General features: G+C 44.0%; 1 protein-coding gene across 2 annotated transcripts in view; it reads left to right on the plus strand.

Moving 5' to 3' along the window:
• The window catches only part of FOXO3 (forkhead box O3), a 58,344-nt gene extending 34,812 nt beyond the window's left edge, over positions 1-23,532 (plus strand). For both annotated transcript variants that reach the window (XM_026845073.1, XM_026845074.1), the window contains exons 2-3: positions 5,541-6,975; positions 19,352-23,532. In XM_026845073.1, the coding sequence (XP_026700874.1) occupies positions 5,622-6,941 (1,320 nt within the window). In that variant the 5' untranslated portion in view covers positions 5,541-5,621 and the 3' untranslated portion in view covers positions 6,942-6,975; positions 19,352-23,532. The remainder of the gene's footprint in view (positions 1-5,540; positions 6,976-19,351) is intronic.
• Positions 23,533-24,402: the final 870 nt, after the last annotated feature.

Below are 24,402 nucleotides of genomic sequence, written 5' to 3' on the forward strand. Positions count from 1 at the left end.
GGACTTTCTTTATGTTTTAGTTCTTGCTTTTTCTGCATCTCCGGAACAGCCTCACTGCTTCATTAAATTATATATATTTTCCTGGTTTGCAAAAACACATGGAAGAGAGGAAGAAATTCTGAGACCTCTTTGGGTTGGGGATTTCAGAGTTGCTTGAGAAGAGCAGCACTGCAGCCTTACAGAGCTAGGCAGAAAATGGTCATATGGAACCAACAGATTGGTGCTTCCTAGGTTTCTCCTTGCCTAGATTTGCAAATCCCTTTCACCAGAAATTCCTACGTACATGCACACAATTGGCAACTTTAATTGTTCATAATTTTGGAGTCACTGTTACCTGTTTTCTTGTTTACTTGCAATTGAATCTCACTGGGGACTTTAAACAAAAGGTAAAACTGTTAGTTGAAGCAGATTTTGAGTACTTCATGAGAAGGCATAGACGCTGGTCTGGATCGGTGGGCAAAATAGGTTGGATTATTCACAAGCTTGTGTTTCAGCAACAACTGAATGTAAAGAAAATAGTTTAATTTTTCTTTTCTTAAATAAATTATTTTTTGGTGGAGGCCCTCTCCAGGGATGTTCATCCCAAAGAAGCTTTGTGCTACACCATTTTGAGCAAGGTGACACAGACTGGAAACTGAAAAATGTAAGTGAGCAAGCAGAGCTGTGGAGAAGTGGGGCTCCCTCCAGTCGGCTGGAGGCTGATAACATGGAATTATTTTTGTGGCTTCTTTTCAGTGGTATTAGATCTGATGCCTTTCTCTACTGCGTGGCTACCAGACAACTTCATACAGTGAAGTTAGAACATTAAATATGTTAATACAGTATAAAATGAAGTGTTATTCTCCCACATGAGCATTAGCAGCATTTATGGGTCTGCAGATAGCGTTTGTTTTTCTCCCACCATGTCCTAGTATCCCACTTGTTAAAATAAACAACTGCTTTTGATTTGTAGCCATAACTTTACAGTTTAGGAGCCTGTATCTGAAATAACGAATTAGCCACTCACTACAAAACACTGAAATAAAAACAGACCAGTGTGTAACTTGGACTCAGCAGCCACCAGCTGTACCTCATCTTGCTAATCTTTAGGTCTTTTTTTTTTTTTAAAAAAAAAAAAAAGCGGGGGCTTTTAAGAGTTAAGTTACACAACTCTCTTTTTATTTTTAAAGTGAGTGGATTCCTTGTTGCGTTGTTGAGGATGATAAATTGATACCACATGTTGCTTCCAGACAAAAAAGACTCTGTACTGCAGTGGAAGCACTTGCAGCTGGTGTCTGAGTTAATGGACAGGCTCCACAAGGTAAACACAGCTTGGAAGAGGCTGAAACAGGCACAGGGAGGGGAAATTTTCTCCATTTTAAAGGCTCAAGCATTTCTGGTGTGGCCTGACCGGGGCTGAGTGTTGAAATAACACTCAGTCCCAGCCTCCCTGGGAGACTCATTCAGTCATTTATATCAAATCAGGTATATGGCACTTCGGGAATATTTGAGTGTCCTCTCTGGGAGCTTACCCATTTGCAGTCTTACCAAAATATCAAGAGAAACACGTGTAATTAGGACATGGTAGCCAATTTCTTTTTTCTTTGTGAGCAAAATGTGACGGGTTCCCTCAAGGGGTATTAACTGAACAAAATGCAGTGCAGTGGATGGACATTTATAAGAGCTGAGAGCATGGCCCTGAGTTTGGGGAAAGTGCTGTCACCCCTGGTGTTGCTGCCCTGGCTACTAGTGGGCACCCAGCTGTGCCCCTTCTCCTGCTGCTGTCAGCCTAAGCCTGGGTAGGGTAGCAGCGCTGCTTGCCTGTGGCGCTGCACCACCCTCTGCTCACACCACAGATGACCTGCCTGGTGTGTTCCTCTGCCCTGGGTCTTTCTTGTCGCCAGGGCTGGTCGTTCTTCCCTGGGGGACCACCTCACTGGGGGACCAGGACCCAGCTGAGATGGGCTGAAGGCCGTATGGGATACTCTCGATCTTATCTGCAAGAACCTCGGTCTTCTGGCTCTTAGCAGAGCGCACAGCATTCTTCAAGTCTGGTATAAATATAACGCTAATAACGGGAGGAGCTCATCATCGTATTTCTTTTCTACCCTGCTCTTGTACAGTCCATATGTTGTACCCATCAGTGGTATCTGAGCTCTTTCCAAAGTGTCTGCAGCCTGGCTAGCATCTGTCCCATCTACATATGGTCTCCAGGACAGATGATGGAAGTTGCTTTATAGATCTTTTAAAGTTTTTCATTGCATTCTGGCATGGAAAAATGAGTTATGTTTCCATCGTCATGGCCTAATCCATCTCCCATATAAGTCAAAGACAAATCCCTATTAATTTGATCAGCAACGGGTTCAAATGATAAACTGTATTTTCTTTGCTTCCCCACCTCCTTTGCGGTTTGTTGCATCGTCATATATTGCGAATGCACACAGTTTGAGCAAAGATTGTCCTGTGATATTTTCCTATATTTTAAGCAGATAGGAACATTCTTTGACAGGTCAGAAACCAGGTAGAAAATACAGTTATTTCCATCCAGATTGCAGCCTGGTTGCACAGCACAACAGACTGATGTGAGTTGTCAATCCCGGTGACTTCTGTGGCAAAACTTGCATGTGAAAGGGTAATAGGATCCAGCCCTAATTTGATTTGGCAGAGCATCCATCACAAGGAGAAACCAAGAAACTCAGATACTGTTGCTGAAGAGGTTAGTGGGGGAGGTTACGTGAAAGAAGTGGGTTTTAAGGCAGTATTTGAACAGAGGGTGGAGATGGGGTACACAAAAATAAATCGGCCCATAATTATGCTTAAGAAAACAATCTTCCTACAGAAGAAAAGTAAAGAAAAACAGAAGCCAGAGTGTAAGTGGCATATTGCTTAATGTAAAGGAAAACAAACTGCTTGGATTTTTTTATAACCACCAATTTTCAACACAAAAGTATTATTACATTCTTTTATTACTTGTGTAATACCAACACCGAACAAAAAAAAAAAAGATATAATAAGAAGAAAATTACACATGTGCACACACATATCCACACATGCAGGAGCCCTCATCTTGAAAGGTGCCTCAGTCTCACAATTTTACCATTTAGGATTTTTCATGGGTTTAGGCCAAATAGTTTCATCCTACGGCTACCAGCAGCAGAAATAAGCCATTTTATGAGAACACTGTAGGTTGAAAACTGTTAGCTGCTGGCGCTTTGGCTGAGTGTTTTTAGATCTGAAGCTATGTGGCACACTGTGTATGCCACCTTGGGTGTTTCTTTTCTGTGTTTTCTCAGATTTTTTTTCATTAGCAAGAGTCACAGTGCTGTGTATTCTTATGCCCAGCATTTTTAGGTGGGGAGCAGTGCGGTTTGTATAGCTCCTGTAGCCTGGCTTGGTGTGGTGGTCTAGCTCTAGTTGTCTTCACCCTGCTGCTGGCTCTTTGTGAGGAGAGATCCCCATGCAGGTGTTCTCACAAGTGGTTGTCCATGAAAGTCATCAGAGGTGACTGTGAGAACGACCTGCATTGATGCAGTACAAGCTGGAATATCAACAAAGTTTATTTTTAAAAAAAACCCATAAGTTCTCCAGCCAGTTGGGAGAAACCTGAGGAAGTAAGCAATGGCGCCTAGTTATTAGAAGTTAGAAACAGATTGTTGCCAGGCTCTAAATGTAGTTAAAATGTTATGTTAAATAATAGAAAGCTCTTTCCTTCCTTAGACTGAAGAACTATTACGCTGCAACTCAATCCACCATATTTTATGGCATGATAGTCCCTTAGAAATGAACGAGTTTATAGCGAGGCACTGACCCAAACTTCTCTTGAGTATGTCTGTGAATCTGGTCTGCTGTTTTGTGCAAATTGCTTAAAACATAACAGTTGCTATTTTGAACCATGGTCCATATGATTTCTCTTTTCATTAAGTGATAATCACAACCACGTCTGCTGTCTGCGTACGAGAAGAACTTCAGACATGTTTTCCATTTCACAATCTGACAAAAACCACGACACTTAACAGGGGAAAATAAAAGCGTTTTATACTGAAAATACTTGTTTAAAAAAAGCTGGACTGTATTTCTTTATACATCAAATGTGTCTCCAGTTCACTTATGTCAAACATCCATTTATCCTAAGGATGCAAATGTAAAGATGCTTGTGAATGATTTATTGATTGATTCATTCTTTGCCCATTTAAATCTGGAATTTCGTCAGTGCTTTGTAAATTAAGGACTTTTATCCTGAATGGTTTGATTATGCTGTATTCCTGTTGACTGTGTTTTTAAAGCATGCTGGTAGAACAAATGTGGGTTTATCCTCTGTATAGATATACCTGGTAATTGCCAAAATTTAAGAAAAAAGAACTCATGGAACTTTTTAAACTTGATCATCTTTAACCTGGAGGAATACCACAGCTGTTTTGTCAAGGCAATATGGGATAGATTCAGAAATATTTTGACTTGCACATGGAGAAAAACCCAAACCTGGAAACATTCTTACTAACGAATACTATTTGCTTGTCCTTTCTTTGAGCCATATTTTAAGGCCAAGATCAGCAGTATGAGTGGAGTGGGATTTTCATCTGTTATTTTGGTTTAAATCTGTAGTTATTTCACTAGGGGTACCGTGGGCTGGCTTTTTTGGCCTCTTTCTCATTCTGAGGTGATTATCATTGTTTTGAGCCAATGTGGTTTTTATATGGTAGATATTGCTGACTAGCACAAGCAGGTAATATGCAAGAGCAGACAGTGCATGGACTCCCCTGAAAGTACTGTATTTCATAGCATCCTGTACAGCATGGGGTATCCAACTCTGTACAGCAGCTTTATACAGCTCTGCATCTAGCAGCTTACAGGGACAGAGATATCGTCATGTAGAGTGTCACATCACATTTTGAAGACTGTGAGGATACTATAGCGAGGGGACGGCTGGCTGGCTAGCTACTGCAGTATGGGTGTAATTCTGGTGCCTCTAATCAAAGAGAGAAAGTACAGCTTAGTCACGCACAGAGTGCCTGTGGGAGAGGAGCAACAGCACTTGCAGTTTTCTCAAGAATTATTATAACAAATATGCAACACACATGCCCATGAAGAATTAAAAAGACATTTGCAGAGGCTGGGATGAGTGTGACTACCCCTCCAGTCAGATTTTTGCAGTGCCTTTGCAGTTTTTATTTCAAGGAACTGATGGCAAGGTTGCTGATAGTGTAGAGGTTTGTCCTGAGTCAAAAGTGAGGGAGAAACATCTAGCTCCTTGCTAGCAGGAACTGGAGCTGTGTCATATTCCGTTCCTTAGGGTGTGGTTTTTGGGGGTGTAAACATGGGCACCAGGAATGCACAGCTAGTGCAAGCACGGGGCTTACTTTACAGCAGCATGCTGGGACACTGCAGTTGCACTCCAGCCCTCCTGTATCCACCACTCGAGAAACCTGTGGTGATGGAGGGCCCAGTGCTTTTTATTCATGTTGCTGTTTTCATGTCATGCTGCTTAATGATTGAGATTTGGGTAGTAAAAGAAAAGAAGTGGGGTGCTGGTCTTGACGTTCTGTTTTGTTCCCTTCCTGCAGAATTCGATCCGGCACAACTTGTCACTCCACAGCCGATTCGTCAGGGTGCAGAATGAAGGCACTGGGAAAAGCTCTTGGTGGATGATCAATCCAGATGGTGGAAAAGGTGGGAAGGCACCCCGGAGACGTGCTGTGTCAATGGACAACAGCAACAAGTACACAAAGAGCAGAGGGCGGGCTGCTAAGAAAAAGGCAGCCCTACAGACTGCCCAGGAGACGAGTGAGGACAGCCCTTCTCAGCTCTCCAAGTGGCCAGGGAGTCCCACCTCCCGCAGCAGCGATGAGCTGGATGCATGGACGGATTTTCGCTCCCGTACAAATTCAAATGCCAGTACGATCAGTGGCCGCTTGTCACCGATTTTGGCAAGCACCGAACTAGATGATGTTCAAGATGACGATGCTCCGCTTTCTCCCATGCTGTACAGCAGTCCATCGAGCTTGTCCCCATCGGTAAACAAACCGTGTACTGTGGAGTTGCCTAGGTTGACTGATATGGCTGGGACAATGAATTTGAACGATGGACTGACAGATAACCTCATGGATGATCTCTTGGACAATATAACACTCCCTCCCTCCCAGCAGTCGCCCACAGGAGGGATAATGCAGAGAAGCTCCAGTTTTCCTTATGGTTCCAAAGGTTCAGGGCTGGGTTCCCCATCGAGTAGTTTCAATAACACCGTGTTCGGGCCGTCGTCCCTGAATTCCCTCCGCCAGTCGCCCATGCAGACCATTCAGGAGAACAAGCAGGCCACCTTCTCTTCCATTTCTCATTACAACAACCAGACGCTGCAGGATCTCCTCGCCTCTGATGCACTTAGTCACAGCGATGTCATGATGACACAGTCTGACCCACTCATGTCACAAGCCAGCACAGCTGTGTCTGCCCAGAATTCCCGCAGGAATATAATGCTCCGCAACGACCCCATGATGTCGTTTGCCGCGCAGTCCAGCCAGGGCAGTCTGGTCAATCAGAACCTGCCCCATCACCAGCACCAGTCCCACAACTCCTCTCTTAGTGGCAGCCGTGCCTTGTCCAATTCCATCAGTAACATAGGCTTGAGTGACTCGAACAGCTTGGGATCCACCAAACATCAGCAGTCACCTGTCAATCAGTCTATGCAAACACTTTCTGACCCGCTCTCAGGCTCCTCTTTGTACTCCTCTAGCGTGAACCTCCCGGTCATGGGACACGAGAAATTCCCAAGTGACTTGGACCTGGATATTTTCAATGGGAGCCTGGAGTGTGACATGGAGTCCATTATCCGCAGTGAACTCATGGATGCAGATGGGCTGGATTTTAACTTTGATTCCCTCATCTCAGCTCAGAACGTTGTCAGTCTGAATGTGGGGAACTTCACTGGTGCTAAACAGGCTTCATCACAGAGTTGGGTACCAGGCTGAAGGATCTTTGAGAACAGGGAAAATGGGCAAACAGGTCAGTGCCCCATAGATGTGGTAAAATAATTGGTTCCTTAGTTTTATTGGACTTTGCACCAAACCCTTAATAGTTAGTGCACACTAATAATATTAATTTGGCTTTTGATGGCTTGCTATGTGTTGGTATGCAACAGGCACAACCAAGAAACATTTGGAGGTGTGGAGGTAAAGGAGGCTAAGCTATAAAAGCTGTTCGGCTGCAACACTGTCAGCACGCATCTGATGCTTTGTGTCCTCCTTAATAAAGGCATGAGAAATGTTAATGACAAATCAGGCAAACCAAGGTGGAATATTTGTGGGTTTTAGGAATCACAGAGCTCCAACTCATCTTCTTTGAAGTCGCAACAGATGAATTTGGCTCTGCAGCTGATGCCGCATGTAGCCAAGCTGTGTTACATAGGGACGGGGCAAGGGGCTTTGCAGTCAGTGGAGCAATGTTACTGCAGGGGTGGAGGAAGAGCATATTTGCAAGATCAGTGTGTGCACTGAGTATCGGGTGTGTGGGACAGATCTGGACTGAGTTAGAGTTGAACTGCTGCTGTGGTACAGCAACGCTAGTGAAGTTGTTTGGGTTTTTTTAAATTGTATTTCTTGGAAAAAAAAAAAAAGGTTGTAGCAAATCGAGGAATTGTATATTGAAATAGCAAAGGTGGGATCCTGGTCCCAGGAATGTCCTGGGTTTAATGTTTTAAATATGCAAAAATTGTTGGTCCCCCTGCAGGACTGGGGTGGTGAGTGTCATTTTCTTTTGGACTCCACCAAGAGATTATTTGTAGGTTTGGGTTCTGCCGTAGGTGCTTTTGAAATGTTAGCCCCTTCAGATTAATTTTTTCCATATCAATATGGGTTTTTTTTCATTGCTTTTTTTCCCACAGCTGGGGGCATTTGAACTTGTAAACATTGTTTCTGTCATCCTTTTCTGATTCTGCAGGCCCATGCCTCTCCCTGCTCACACGTACATGTTCACTGACTCATAGGGTAGGTGCCACACAAAGTGCCCTTTCTCCTTTGTTTATTTATTAGTATAGAGAGTAGATTTCAAAATACAGTAGGATAAAAGGTTAGCTATAAATTATTGAAAGTGTTCTATTAACTTCAGAATAGTATGTAGAGTATCCCAGTGGTAAGGTTAAATGAGGCATTCGTTCAGTTTGCAGCTTACTTCTAAATTCATTATTTTCTAGATGAAGGATGGAAAGAAGGAGTCAGTGTTGTTTGACTTTACAGTGCATAATTTGCCCCTTTCATCTTTAATTGAGTTTTCATTCTCTGTTTCACAGTTAGATGTTCAAGATGAAGCTTTGTGGTAGGTGAGCAGCAGTGGTGAACCTCTTGAATGTCTTCCCTGTGTGTATGGAGTACCACGGGAGGCATGTGCAGTGATCTGCCGTCTGTGAGGGAGAACAAGACTGCACAGGAATTCTCCTTTCAGTCGTTCTGCAAAGCTGCCTCACTCCGGTGGAGCAGTTGGTTTGCACAGGCCTTTCTCTGTCGGCGGGAGGATTTCCTCTGGTTCTTTCACATCTTCTCACTCAAAGAGAGAGTGTTGCAGTGCAGGGCCAGGAGACGGGCTGCAGAGGTGGGCTCTAGAGGTCCCACTGCACCTCCACAAAACAGCAGCTTGGCAAGGCCAGGGCCACAGCTGAATTCTGGTTTTAATTCAGTTCCAGTGCTGGAAAATTTAAGAAAGAAAAGGGGGGAAAAACAATTGACTCATGAACCAGGAAGCAAAAATTTGCAGAGGTTCACAGTTGCTGACCAGTTCTCTCTTCCTCTAGGTGCATGAGCTGTTTGGATTAAAAAACCCTTTTTGCATGAGGTTAAAAAAAAAAAAAAAAAAAAGAGAGCTGTAGGAGCCCTATTGCCATGAAACATCTAGCAGTACAGTCTGCCAAATGGGGCCTAAGAAATAGATGTTATTGACAGCTTTGCTTCCCACAGGCAAATAGGGCAGTTGCCTGCTTTCATAGCTGCGTTTGCTGTGTATAGGTAGAAGCCGCCCGTGGGGAGACCTGTGTGGGCAGTGCGGAGGAGGCACACCATGCCACCTCCTCACCGATGCTCGCTGCTGCCTCTTCACCCCAGCCTGTGCCATTCATGAAAAGTGTAGCTGCCGTGATCTTTTTCAGGCTGCTTCCTCCGAATAAAGGAACTGACACATCTGTGTGAGCGGAGTCTCATTGCAGAGGACAGATTTATTAACGAGACAGCTCTCCTCGGCGGATTACTGTCCAGTCATCTGTGGAAGCCTCTTTCCCTCTCTCTGACAAGTGGACCGGCTGCTGCGGGGTGCCTCCGGTATCAGGTGCAAGCGCAGATGATTTCTGCTGAGCTGGTTCATCATGCACCCTTCCTCGTCTGTTAAGCAGCTCTGTTTGAGAGTTCGCTTCCCTCTGAGCATCTCATCTTTTGATAGGGACTCCTCACGTGACAGTGGATGTAATCGTTCTGAATTGCTTTCTCAGTTACTTTTCCACTTTGCTGTAGCAATAGGGACCCTTGAATTAAAATCTCTTGGCAGTGTTCATGACCCCCATACTGAATCTTTTTAACTTGAAGACTGGGGAATGCTTTCAATAGAACAGCCTGGCACTTGCTCATGCTAAATCGGTTTCACAAGGGCGGCCAGGTGTGTTTTGCAGGCAGGCAGCAGCACTTAGAATGGATTATTGGCATACCTGGGAATAGTGAGTGCTGTGTTTTCTATGAAAAATAAGAGAAACGTTGGAGTCAGTTTTCGGGAAGAAAAGAAAGAAGCCAAATACTTGGGTATTTAGTTTATACATACTCTAGGTATAGAGGGGGGATTTACTTTGGAAGAAAATCAACTGCAGTTTCTTCATAGGGGAAGTAAAAAACCCATGCAGGAGACACCACCATTGCAGTGCCTGTGCACGTTTGCTGCACGTGAGCCTGTGCAGGCTATCTGCAGAGAGCCTTGCCCGGCTGTATGGCGCTGGCCCTGTGTCCCTGAGGCTGGCCGTGCCCAGCCTTTCAGAGGGCCCTCATTGAGGCATATAAACGAATTTGGGTTTGTTTTGGTTTTTTTTGTTTTACAAGAAAGAAAGGAGAAAATCAGTATGATTTTTTTCTTGCTTTATTCACTCAGCCATAATTTTACTCTCTTAAGCTGGCTGGGGCCTCCATTCCTCTCTCTCTGCCTGCTTCCCAAGAGCACTGGATATGCCTTCCACCCACTCAGATAATCATCACCTTGGTTTTTCAGTTTGTTTATCAATAAATAAAGACATCACTATTCCCTCACCTGTCTCTAGAATACGTTTTATTTTTAAACTACTGGGTCCTCTCTCAGCCTGGGATTCCCACGATTCTGCAGTTTGCTCCATGGTCCTTCTGAGCTGGTGAGTCCCAAGGGACGTGGCATTTGCCAAACGGTAGTCCCAAACAGACTGCCATGGGAGACTGTTTGGGACATTTACTGCTGCCTGGAATGTCAGGAGCTGGTGATCAGCTACTGCGTGGGCAAACGTTTCCTCCAGCATCAAAACCCATCCAAGTTGGTTTTACCTTGATTGTTTCAGTGATCCAGTTTACAATGGTGCTGCGCAGGCAGCGAAGCTGGCAGGGCTTGGGCAAGGGGTGGAGGATGGCTCAAGTGCAAGCAAGGAAGGGACTTCTTGAGCTGGTTTTACTGCCTGAAAATCTCAATGTGCCATTTAGTGTCGGATGCCTCTGGGCTCTGTAACAGAGCTGTGCTGGAGTCACAGTGTCATGTTCAGAAACTACAAGTGAAATACCTCACAGATCAGTTAAAGTCACTCATTTCGCCCTAGCATCATCTAGGTCCCACATCATCTTACTGTAGCATAAGAGTGCACAAGCAACTAATAGCAGCATCATGTAACATTTGCATAATTTGATGATTAACATCTCTGATAAAGCAGAATCCTAGAAAATGTAACAAAATGCCTGTTGCATTTTATTAGTCTGTATCAGTTTGGACTGATTTGTTAATTGGCGTTCAACCTGTTTCTGGGTGAAATTCATACCAAAGATGAATACATAGGTCAGCAGATGACTTACTATTCCCTACACCACCATCTTAAAAGTTGAAATAAGTAGTAAAAGATCTCCATTTGGATGGAGTTTCAAATCAGAGAACTCTGGACAATATGCCACGAGGAAGATGATTTTTGTTCTTTACCAGAAATCTTCTTTTCTGCTCATGAAATCTGAAGTGTGGAGACCAGAATCAGTGGATCTCTTGCCTGAAGATGCTGGCAGCCTCAGGACCATAGCTGTGCTTCCTTCTTTCTTATTTTCAAAAATCAGGTCTTAGGGATAGGGCTGGAAGGTTTCTTACATGGAGCCAGTATGCGGCTGGCTGCCTTAAAAAAATCTAAAGGAAATTCAGGAGCAGCAAATTTTTCTGCTCCATTTCTAACAGGTTAGTGGTTAAGGCATTGGCACGCTTCTAACATTTAAGTGTTGTTTCAGCCAGCCCAAGTTTTGAAAGGTGGTTTTGTGACTAGCTAAACATCACGTGCACCAAGTTTAGTCTTTGAACAAAAATACCTGTGTAGAAAATGTATTTCGCTGTGAACAGGGATCCCATTAACTCCAAGCAGGGCCTGCCCAGAGCAGGTTCCTTGCTCCCCGAGCACACACCAGCAGCATGGGAGCAAACTCAGTGCTCGTGGCTGCTGGGGAGGAGGACACAGGAAAGCTGGGCTGCCCCCCATGCGGTCCCGTTGGCCACAGTGCCCCTCGAAGCCCCTTGGATGTAGGGGCCAGTCTTAGACTTGCAGGTATGCTGTGACTTTTGCTGTGTGAAGGCAGCAGGAGCTGACACATAAACACAATAAATCGCTCACTCCTTCTGGGAGTAAGACTTTTGGTTTGTGTTTCTTTTTTTTTTATCAAGGTTTATGTTTTGGGGTTTTATTAACCCAGGAAAAAGATCTGTAACAACCAGGACTGCCTCCACAGGCTTGTGTTGGGAGTATACAGCAGCTGAAGCCAGGACAGTGGTCTGATCCTGTGGTTTGGGTGTTCTTCTGTTGGTGTTTTATATAGATATATTTTTTAGTACCTCATGCTTTGTCATGTGATTCAGCAGCAATAATTAGGCAGAAACTTGCTGTCCCTGCAGATGCCAAGATTACAGGATGACATACTCTCACCAGATGACAGCACAAACTGATATTTTTAGAACAACCCACATCAACTGGTCTCCCCAGTGCTTTCCTCCCTGGATCAGCAGCACGCAGGTTTTATTACAGAATGAGTCTTCACAAATCGTCTTTTTCATGTGAATGAGCTGTAATGATTGTTTAGAGCTGCAGATCAGTGTTGGTCCCCAGACACACTGTTGCCTGATAGCTGGGATGGTTACAGGTGGTTTTTCTTTTTTCTTTCCTTCTTTTGAGCCAGACTTTCAAATAGCCCCCCTAAAAACATATTTTCTTGAAGTGCGTAATAAGAGATCCTTTTTAGAAACATAGCGTCATGCAGCTGTTGAAAGGTCGAGATTTTTTTCATAGCAATTCAGCACTCAGCCAAGGTGATGAACTGACACCCAGAGAGGTTTAAGTCTTATGTTTATGACAGTCAAAGAGCACAGGTATAGCGTAGGCAGCGGGAGTGCACATACTTGAATAGTACCATACGTAAATTGCTGGCCTTTCTCTCCTGGCTTGGGGAGGGAGGATGAAGGAAGGATGCTCGTGCAACGCCACCTTGGGCTCCTGGTGCCGCCAGTGGAGAGTCTCCAGCACGATGCTCCCATCAGCGCTGTCCCTGATCGAGTCCCCCACAGTGCGTGGGGACACTGACCCCATTAAATCAGGTACCTGCGGCTGGGTGATGGGAATGCTCCACTCTGGTCCAGTCTATGGGGGCTATTTAATCAGCTTTTCCACTCAGATTACTGCGCAGGGTGGCAGTTGTTGGAGTCTGGCAGAGCAGACATCTGCTGAGCAGTAATCAGATGGAGACGCAGTTCAGCTATTGGAGGCTGCTGTGTAGCTGCAGTTGTCTGCCATTACTCCAGGAAAAAAGCCACTTTTCCCAGATGATGCCATGGAGAATGGCTTGCGTTTATGCACTTCTACAACTGAGCTGAGTATCTTGCCCATTGTTTTTCCCTTGTACTGTCTGCTTCTCCTGACTTTCGTAGGTGATTTATTTCATACAAACGTGGAGAAAAATCTGGTTTGGGGAAGGACCTTCCCTCTCTTGTCATTTCTACCACTTGTAAGTCATGATAGAGGATATCCTGCCTTATATCAACATGGTGGAAATCCTTTTGTGTGACCTGTGTGAGCATTATGGGCCTGTCATTTACAACTTACTGCAGAGGAAAATTAGAAGACTCCACAGCAGGGATGATGTTTTTAAAATAGGCTTGGTACCTGGAAGAGAAAAAGGAACTTTATGAGGACATTCAGAATAAAGAGTATGTAGCACGTTTCCATAGCACTGTAAACCCATAATTCAGGATGTTGCCAGCCATGCAGGTACCTTTTACTCAAAAAAAGCAGCTCTTATTCTTCAGATTCAAAAGTACAAGCAAAATCCTTCTCTGGTCTTGAACAGGTGTAGTAGTTATCCATCCTTTTCTGATCGCTTTCCAGTAGTGGTCTCTTCCCCAGTGTTCCTGAGTGCCTAAAGAAAGCACCGTTATTTCAGCTGATATACTTTACACCTAACAGTAGATGTATTTTGCAAGCATTTTTGGCCTTCCTCCACTAGTCCAGCAGCATCCTGCCTAAAAGGTGCTATGTTGAACACTCAGGCTGATGTCTCTCAATCAATGGCAGCGTCACCCATAACTGGTAGAATTTCCACCCCACTCCTCACGCCCCTGAACAACAGCCAGGGTATAAAATTTACCATAAGGCTGTCAAGTAAGAAGCTGGGAGACCTTGTAGAGAGATTATATTAACAATCTAAACTGTTGGCCAGGGCAGAGGATTGAACCCAGCTAGATGTGAAGGTTCTCAACAGCAATTGGATATCAGCAGTGCTTGTGCTGAAAGCCAGCATAACTGCAGATGGAGAGCTCTGTAGGTGTAAAAACAAGTGTGTCAGCATGTGGTCTTCTTGTACAGGCAACAACACAGTGATATATATAGTGGACTCTGCATACACCTGCTTCTCTTGCAAGCAAGTGCAGAATTTCCTGTGAATTTGGTTGTTCAGGATCGGGTTCTGATACATTAGGAAAACCCCGGTCTACTTTTCCTTTCAAGTGTGTGAGCATGAGTGAACCAATTTCTCTGTGTGTGTCTCCTTTTCATCTGTAAAATGGGTAGAAGAGACCTTACCCACCTTTCAGGGTAAAATGAACTGCCCAGAGGAGTGGTGGATTCTCCCTTGTTGGAAATACTCCAGACTTGGCTTGACAGGGCCCTGATTAACCTAACCTAAGGTCTTGCCTTCAACGGAAAGTTCAACCTGGTGATGCTGAGTCCCTTCCAGCTTGGACTTTTCTATGATTCTGTAGACAAGTGGGATATAAGAATAACATGCAGATCACTAGTTGCAGCATCTCACTACAATTCTGGGCAAGCCTTTCATCCCAGGGAGCTGATACAGGGTGAGAGAACAATATGCTATCTTTAGTTACATTTACTTCCAAAATACTTGGTTATCTTCTATAGTTTGCAGTGTTTCTTGGAGTGGAAGAGCAGCAACAGAAGGAAGAGAGACACTTTCGTGCTTTATGTGCCTGCAGAAGTACCAGCACAGCAACTTTTTAGCTCCCATAAGTCTTAGCTCTGTGCTGGTGTTCTTCCTCTTTCCATCCTTCTCCCTCACTCTCTGCCCCTGATTCTGAGCTGGAAAAGATCTATTTTTATGAGTAGAACTTTTTGTGAAGTTGCAACATGCCTGAAAGTTCAGGAAAGAAGGCACATTAAGTTGCCAGCTCTTTTTTATCCCTGGGCTTTGCACCCTGACCTCAGTGTTGTCTCTCAGCTCAGACCCATGCAAGTGCAGCATACGCTAAGCCTGTATTTTGTCCCTGCGGCATACCTGCCATAGCATTGGGATTCCTAATTTTTATTCTGCTTGAACAAAAAAAAAATCTCATGCTGCAATTTTGTCATTATAGAAGGATTGGCCACAGTAATTATCTTCCTTACTTGTTTCTAAACACTGTGTGTTCTTCATTCTTGAGTTGTGAAACCTTGGGCAGAATATTAACTTGTAACCACATGTAATCAAGTCTTGCTTTTTGAGCCTACCCCCATTTTGGAGTAGAAGTTACACTGCTGGCAGTGATGGCAAATCAAGGGGCAGAGGCACCAGAACAAATGCACATCTGTCACTAAAGGATGCAAGGTCCCTTCAAAATGTTTGTATCCCCAGTTTCTAGACAATAAAAGTAGTTATTGGGATTTCCTGTCCCTCAGGAGTCATTATGGAGTGGTACTCATGGAAAACACTTGTTTTATAGACTTCTGAGTGGTGATACTTTTCAAGATGTGATCCACTCAACAAGCCTTCCAGCCAAATCGGAAGGTCCTTGGTAAGTTGCTATAAAGAGGACCTGTGTGTTGGTAGTGCGGTTTCTTATACCATAATTATGTAAAGGAGCACATAACTTTTAACAAAAAACTGTATGGGCCAGTAGTTCTGTTAGTGTACTGATAAAGTTACCAGCAGTGGATGTTATCTGTGCCTTGCTTTTGGGGAGCATTGGTGCATCACCCTTCTATTCTGAAGAAATTTACAGTGCTACATAATTGGGACTGTTGAGAATCAAAGGGAGAAAGCAACAGGCAACAGATGATCTTTTAGAGCTGCTCCGATGATACATGAGCTGGTGTGGGGCTTGGGTGATGGCCATGCGGTTAAGTGGTGGAATGATGTGAGACAGACATGAGGAAATGTTGTTGCTGGTAGAGAAATCACACCAACAGCTCAACCACTGAGTAAAATGAGTAGCATTTATAACTGGTCAGTAGTAAGGTAGAGAATGGGAGAGAAGAGGAGAGAAGTGGGCATCTCATCTCCCGCATAACGGCTTACAAGCTGGAGAATTAGAAAATACAGAAATACTTGCTTGTTTTATACTCTTCCACCAAATATGATAAACAGATGTAGGGTTCAAAATGTCTGTGGGATGTCACAAAGCAGGAGTTAATCCCCACTCCCTCATTTGTTGCTTTTTCTGTTTTAAACTCATTATTTTTGCCAACCACATGCATATATGATTGCATAAATTATAGCTCGATATAGTACTATGGCTTATTCTAATGTCCATCAGGTGCATCTTGTTCAAGCTTTCTGTACCCAGGGGATCAAAACACGCGTAGTGGAATTGCCTCTACTTTCAGTGCATGTGTGTGTGTGTGTGTGTGTGTGTGTGACAGAGCTCAGGTATCAGTGCAGTTGGGAAGACTGCACTCCAAAAGAAAGCCTTTGCTTTCTTCAGAAGAAAGTCGTAAGGAAGTCTTAAGAAACTTCAGGGGAAAGTCTAAAATTCTCCCTTCCTTTCCACTCCCCGATGATTGAAAATGGACTTCAAGTTTGGCAGAGGAGCTTTTCAAGGGAGAACTAAATTTTCCAGGGAGTGGCTTAAGAAGTACAGGCAGGTGACCTTTTTCGGTAGTGCCCTTTTAGGATGTTACCCCCAGCCTAAGATGCAAGAAACCATGCTACACATAAGAGTGGGCTCTAGGCTTTTGCTGTGGCAAGTTAGCAAATGCTGCTCTAACTCCTAGCCCTGCTAGTCTTCACCTTTCTTGTATCTCTCCTTGACCTCTGTTCTGTGTATTTTTTTCATCACTCCCTATGCTCATACTTCTGCTGCTCTTATCCCTTCAAACAGGCCCCAGTAGTAAAGGCTGTGAAAAAGGATAAAGTGGGGACTGGACTGCTTTACCTGGAGAGCTGTGTGTTGCCCTTAGACAACAGCATCGTCCTGGCTCACCAGAGGAGAAACCCTGTCTGCCTCTGCAAATTCAGGGTGACACTCCATAAGATGAGCTTTTCCCACAGCCGTCAGGAATGGGAGAAAACCTTGTGGTGGTTCAGGATGCAGCTGGAGATATTTGGGGCAGGGAGAGAGGAACACTGGGGAGTTGTGGTTGAGGAACACTGATAAATGGAGATGTAAATGGAGTGCTTGCTTCCCTGCCTGATACAGTTTTCATTGCTATGAAGCAGCAGGTGTCTAACTCAGGGTTGACAGAGGCTTTTTGTGGTGAGACAGAAAATGAGTGTGTGGGTCTGTTGTGGACTTTGGTGTGGTAGTTTGAAGGCAGGGGGGTTAAGACTTTGATCTTCTTTTCATTTGTTAATCCATTTGCAAAGTCCATGTAAACAGAGCTGTGAAAATGGAGCGTGGTTTGGTTTTGCTATGCGCAAATTTCATCTCAGATGTGTGTCTGTGTCCCAAACGTTGGCACTGTCTGAAAGACGGGCATCCTCAGGAAAAAATACTGTGCAGTGCCACTTCCACAAATGATGCTCACCATTATCTGTCCTCCATTTTTTTGTCATGTCACTTTGTTTCATAGTATAATATTTTACGTAAAATTTTAATTTAAACATTAAACACTACTCTGGTACTTCATCAGGAGTTTCTGTACTTGTTTACTTTCAATTAATGGCTTCATTCAAAGTCAGCAAGACTTCTCACACATGCTGAAGTTAAGCCTGCGCTCAGTGTTAACTGGCAGCTGCATGAGAACGAGCCGGCTTGCCAGGCTGCGGCTTGCAGGACCTGAGCCTTGCCTTCGGATGAGGTCGCTCTTTGGGAAGTCATTCGTTTTCAGCCCCCCTGGTGCTAAGGCTTTAAGGAGAAGTAGAGAAACGGGCATGCACTGGTTTGAGCTGCATACAAACCACTAGCCAGGTTTTACTGGGGGCTGCCAGGCCTGTCTGGTTAACTTCTGCTGACCTTGTTACAGCCATCAGGACACACTTACCAAATGGAGTCGTTGCCAGGCAGTCACATTAACGAACAGTGAGCGTTAATTTGCCCTTTGAAAATGAAGAAATCAATATGTTGATCCAGTCGGAAATCCCTTTATTCACAAAACAGTCTACCCCAAACCCCTCCACATAATTAAGGCTAAAGCCAAATTCTGTTTGGGTGAAACGCACAATCTGTCTGCTCCCTAAGCTGTGCTGAATGAAGTTCTCCCCTAATGGCACAGGGAGCAGCTGTCATGCTGTTGCTCTAATAACCATGAGACGAAATGATTAAATTTCCATCAGTCATTTAGCATTATCAGGATAGGTCATTTTAATAAAATGTTATCATAGGTTTAATGCCTGGCACCTCAGAAAGGAGAGGGGCAATGAAGGAGAGTCATCTTGTGACAGCCTTTGAGTGATCCCCCTTGCAGGAGATGTTGGTCCACATTAATCCATCAGTCCCCCCAAATCCACCATTTTTAATGAGGGTGCCTGATGCCAGGATCTTTTGAGAGTAAAGACATTCCTGTAATCAACTCAAATGGCTTTTTGGTTTCATCAAGTGTCCCCTTGTTCTTGCACTACATAAAAAAATCACCCATCATTCATATCAGGTAAAATGATGGGTATGGGGAACTAAATAGTGTGGGGGACTAAGCCCTGGTTTCAGAAGCCCTTTCAGAGCCCTGAGTTACATGCTCAGCAATGGGGATGGCTACCGAGTGGGCTTTCTGAAGATGTGAAAGGATTTCATGGGAATGTTTAAATGTATGTACTTTCCAAAACAATACTTGGTGCCTGCCTGTATCTTTAAGCTGCTGAGTACCTTTAAAAATCTTACCCCTTGGCCCCCTTGGTTGAAACGTTGATCTGTTTTCAGTGTTTTACCTACTTACTGTGTCCCTTTGTAGTCATCTCCATGCTGCATCCAAAGTGTCTGTCTTTCCCTCTGCAGAGAAATTGGCTACAGAATAAGCTGGACCCTAACCTCGTTTTGTAGCCGGGTGGACTCTGTCTGTCGATGGTGTGTTGTACGAGCAGGCAGATGGAGAACTCTAAAGTCTGAACCGAAATTCGTGGCTCTGAGGAAGGGTGCTTGTGAAAGATGGAGAAAAGCTGGAGGATCTTTCTGTGCTTCACCTGGAAATACACTTAACAAATAGACGATGCGCTGGGTTTCTGTAAATCGGACTTGACCATTTGTTTTCTTTGGAGAGAGAGTTTTTTCTTTCCTGCTTGCGAGCAGCTAAGACAGCAAAGATGCACACTCAAACCTTGGCAAGGGAAAAGCATTTTCAGACAGGTCATGGTGCTGATTATTCCTTCCTATAAGTTTGAAGCTTCTGGGTGCAAACAAATCAAAATTGCTTGTCAGTGTAAGCTGTTGTTTGGAGGTTTGCTTGGTTGCCTTTTTTGTTGTGGTTTTTTTCCTACATGCAGCAGTCTCACTGTCTTTTCTTCTTTTTCTTCTTCCTCTCCAGGCCCTCAAACTGACACGAGATGTAGAGAGAGAACCCTTTGCCAAATCTGCTGTCAGCAAGTGGACAGTGATACTGTTTACAGCTTATGACCTTTGTGAACCCTGCATTATTTTCCTAATGAAGCAGACTGTTAATAGGCCCTTTACCGGAGTGAAGATCCTCTTTTTTTTCCTTTTCTTTTTTTTTTTTCTCTTTTTTTTGGGAATTGAACTCATAATGAAGTATGCAAAATCTTCCTTTTCTGGGATGGCCAAGCACCTGCTGTGGAGACAATGTTCAGCACCATCCTGTTGAGAACACATGTAGCCTTTACAGTAGTTACTTGTCAATGAGTATGTGGTGTTTCAATATATTAATGGTTTATGGGATGTTTTAAGTTGGCTTTTCTTTTTGGAGATTTCCCCCATCTGCCCACCCTCCCCCCTACAACCTCCAGTTTGATTTCCTTAGATTTTTGACCATTTTTGCTTTCTCTCCCTGGGGAATCTGAAGTACTGCGCAAGTGCAAGGAAACGATCATAACCCAACACTGCTCAGACGTCAGGGTTTTCGGAATATACAGCATTTGTTATAACAATCAACCGGCTGAATTCCAGAGAGAGGTGATGTGTGTGGTCTGTTTGTTTGTTGGGTTGGTTTGTTTGTTTCTTTCTTATTCTTTCCTTAAATTTAATGGTACACCCCTGTTTTCCATAAGCGTCAAACTAGGGTTGATTGCAAAACAAGGGAAGCTAGCGAGTTTGCCTCTTGGCTCATGAGGATGGACTGACAGCGGGTACCGTTGCCCTCATGTTCACCGAGGCAGGAGCCCATTTGCTGCCCGCTGGAGCAGGCTCCCCTCCTGCCTTATGTTAAGCAAGGCTGCCCCTACCGCCACAGCAAGCTGGTAAGGAGTTATAAGCTGAGCTGCCAGACAAGTTGAACATAAACACCTGTAAAGATGTGTCTGAAAAAGTGAAAATTAAGGGAAATATGCCACTTCACAGAAAAGCTAAGCGTAGAGGCTGGGCATTGGCAGGTGACTTGCAGTGGCAATGCGGGGAGTTAAGACACAGGTCATTGCAGGGTGCATTACTGCATCAGTGATCCTTTTTTTGTTTGTTTTGGACATATCCTTAATTATTTTTTCCTTCTCATTATGTATAATCCTTTGTGGCGGAAGAAGCAGGAGAGGGAATAGCAAGGTGACAGTATTATACAAATGGCTTTTCATATGAGCATAGATTGTAACAGGATAAATGACACAGAAAGACAAGGCAGTTTTATATATTTTGCTTCTAATATTTTCTTTTGTAAAATGAATAATAATGAATAAAAGGTATGGTGCTGTATAGATCCTCTCTATAATCTGGAAAGTTTGATTACTTTTTATTAGTATCTTGTGGGGGGAGGGATACAAAAAGAGAGGGGAAAATATCAATGGTACATAGGAACTTGGTATGAGGACGTTCTGAATAAGGACAGTGTATACATAATTCTCCAAAGCGATATATGAAGTTTTTTTTCCTTTGCATAAAAGCGTTATGCATATAAATATATAAATATATTTTATTATGTACAGAAATGGATCATTATGCATGGATGTTAGGAAAACAAACTAGCATTTTAACCCAAAGTCTCAGTGCATGAGTTCCCACCAACCTGTGTCCCATGCAATGTGGAGTGACTCCCTCTTGCCACTGCCACCGCACATGCACAGTCATGCACACACACACACACACACACACACAGAGAATAGCATTCGTGGGCCCTTCCTCACTCCTTACTTTCCAGGTCCCTGAGGTGATATTGGTGAAACAACAGCTCCTAGTGTCATGGAAGTTTTGTTTTTGTACCGTAGCCCCCATGCTGTTCTCTCGTAAAGATGCACCTCTTGGTTTCTCCCGCAATTTTGACTGTGTAGACTCTGTGCAGTTGTGGTTATTGTAGCCCTGTAGCATATCAAATCTTCCAAGCAGCCAAGGGTTTATCATTTGCCTTCTAAAAAATTTCTCTTTTCTTTTTACACCCAGGCGGTCTATTTGTCAGTGTGGAGACTAGTTTATGACATTTATTGGAATTAGCTGATGCTCATTGCCCATCTGTGTCAGCAACCAGCTACCCAGGATGCTTGTATGGCACAGTAGTCACCTGGCCTAGAGCTTGTTTTGCTTATCGAGTCTAGTTGCAGGCACTTTTTACCAAAATTGATTGAGAGCTTTATCACCAGCCTCCTCTTGAGTGTGTAGCATTAACTCTCAGCTTCCCAGTACACCCTGAAATGTGAGTGTACACTGAAAGATTTCTCTCTGGTGCTTCTTTACCTGAGGTTCTCCACACCTGCTGCCCTGCAGCTAGGCTCGTGCCCTGCCCCATGGTTTTGGCCACCAGAAGAGCTGACTCAGTGGCTCCTCATGCTGGGTGCATCATCTGGCCCCTGCACAGATGAGCCCTTGGTGAGACTTTGGGTGCCTGCCCAAAGAACCACCGAACAGGTCGCTGACAGCACCAGTAAGGCCTGACTTGATAGTATGGCCAAGGTGACCAAAAACCTTTTTTTTTTTTTTTTTCTTGGTACAGATGCAGTTCTTATCAAAGGGAAGGAAAAGCCCATTAGCTTAAACCAAATGGGGGCAACTTCTGCTTTGCTATGGCAACCTAGCACCACTGAGTTCAGTGGAGCTAGCTCCTGCTGGCAGAAATAAGAGCAAAATCTGTGGTCTGCTCTGTTCAGAAAATGGAGGAAAGATACTTGATTTAGAGACAGCCCTTCAATGGCAGAGAAATGGATTTTTTTTATTAAAAAAAAAAAAAAGCATTAGCAGCTGAAAGGCTTAACCTGCCTCCCAGCAATGTCAAGGAAAGCATTTCCATAGGTGCGGCTGGGACACCTTGGGCCCGTGCTTTGGACATCCCAGCACTTAATGATGAGGGGCAGACTTGGCCAACCTCTTCGGTTTGGTTTGGTTTCTGTTGCTCATTTTTGGAGCCAGAATTTTCAAATGGATGTGCCTGGTGTCAGGCACCAAATGTTGGGGACTCCAACACGGTCATGGGGGGCAAGCTGCTTTGCCCTTCTTGCTTCTCAAAGGAAGGAGAGGTGCCAGGTCCCCCAGGGCCAGGGGAAGGTCACCACCCTCTGTGCCTGCTGAGGTGCCCAGCAAACTCCCTCCTCTCCAGAGGTGCTAAATAAATCTCACTGAATTCAAAGGGCCACTTATTTAGGTGTCAAAATACAGACTTGAATAACTAATTTTGGAAACCTACCTTTTGAAAATTTGGCCTTTGAGTCTTTGAACATGTTTATGCATAGAAGTTTTCCTTCTGAAACCATGTAAAACAGATAAAGGTCCAGCACAATTATGTAGTTACCGTTTAAACACTTGGTCTAAACAAAAGGTCTAAAAGGTGACATTTATGCAGTTCCTAGTCACAGGTTTGAGGCTTGATTTAATGATTTTTGTAAAAAAAAATTTTCTTGAGAATGATTAGATAGCTGACCACTGCTTAACTCAAGAAATTTTTGTGCCACTGCTTCAAAACGTTACCTTTTAGGTCATGTATTTCTCTGAAATGATGTCATTGCTTGGCAATCAGTGTCCTGTAAGTGTTTCTAGTACACGATATACTTTAGGAATTGCCAACAGATGCGAAGGGGGACCAGATACATTTCGTTACTATGGGTTGGAAAAAATGGATTGTACATTTGGCTTCACATGTTTAACTTTTTTTTAAAAAAAGTTGCATGATTGGAAAAAATATGTATACAGTATCTGTAAAACTGTTTTATCTGTTTTTGTTTCAAGCCATGTAAATTGGAAGAATATTAAATCCACAGCCTTATCGCGCATGGCCGTCTTTACATACCGAAGAGCTGAACAGTTTATACTTTTCATTTGGGCTATCTTGTACTTTCATTTGAAAGCAGACACTCTCATGTTGCAGTCTTACTGAAGATTTTATATGTAAAAACAAGAAAAAAGATGCTGCCCTGGAGGAATATACTACCTTACTACACAGAGGTTGGAAGGAAGTTTGTTTTGGAGCAAAACCTGCCCCTTTCCAAACGAAGTAGAGACGCAGTGCTTACTCCACTTGGTGTTAGTAGATATTGCCTTGTGTATTCCATTTTAAATTGTAATCTAGTTTGTAAAAGAGATGGTGACGCATGTAAATAAAGCATAATTGATCTCTACATTGCACATTTGCCTTTGCTCTGTTTCATTGCGTGGTGGACAGACGTCCAAGCACAGGACCTGGAGAAGGGGTGACTTCTGAGCAGCAGGTGAAACTGGCTGGTGGGGCTTGGGGGCTGGGGAGGGGGCCTGATCCTACATCCACTGGAGTCTGTAAATGCATATTTAGGTGGGACTCTTGACTTCAACCCTTCAGCCAAGCCAGCGTAGTTTTGGTGGTCAAATATCATTTGCTGCTGCTAAAAATTGCAAAGTTCACTTGATTGTGGGGGGCGGGAGGGGTTGTCCCCTGGGATAGCGGCTGCACCCAGCAGCTGCAGCCCAGCTCGCCTGTCCTGGGAGACAACCAGCCCAACTGCAAATGAGTCCAGAGAAGAGTTACACCCCCCACCCCCCCCGTGGGCTTGGCTGGGTTTCAAAATGTCTTTGAAAAATGCCTGGAGTACTTGAAACCATCCGTTTGGGATTTGGGATAAGAAATCCAGCAGCCTGACTCAGCAGAAAGTTATACCGAGGGCTCTGGCCAAGGCACAGGAGAGCGTGCTCAGAAACATGAGACGTGTCGACAAAAAACTTCCCTCACCCTGACGGGAAGCCACAGATATATATGTTTTTTTGGAGTCATTTTTCAAGAGTAAATGATATTTTCAAGAAAGAGGAGCCTTTTCACGCAGCAGGGAGGAGTTTCCCATGACTCTGGGGGCACGACCGCTGTGTTGTCTGTGCAAAGCCCACAGGAGAGTTGCGCTGCAGTACTGCACTGTAAAGAACAGCTTGGGGATATCCCTTGTTTAACATAGCAAGAGCTATTCAGGCTTTGTCCTAACAAGAGATAGCCTGAAATATTACAAGATCCAGTCAGAAAATAGCCTTTGA

This window comes from Athene cunicularia (assembly GCF_003259725.1).
Source record: "Athene cunicularia isolate RWA chromosome 3 unlocalized genomic scaffold, athCun1 chr3_part1, whole genome shotgun sequence".
Lineage (NCBI taxonomy): Eukaryota > Metazoa > Chordata > Aves > Strigiformes > Strigidae > Athene > Athene cunicularia.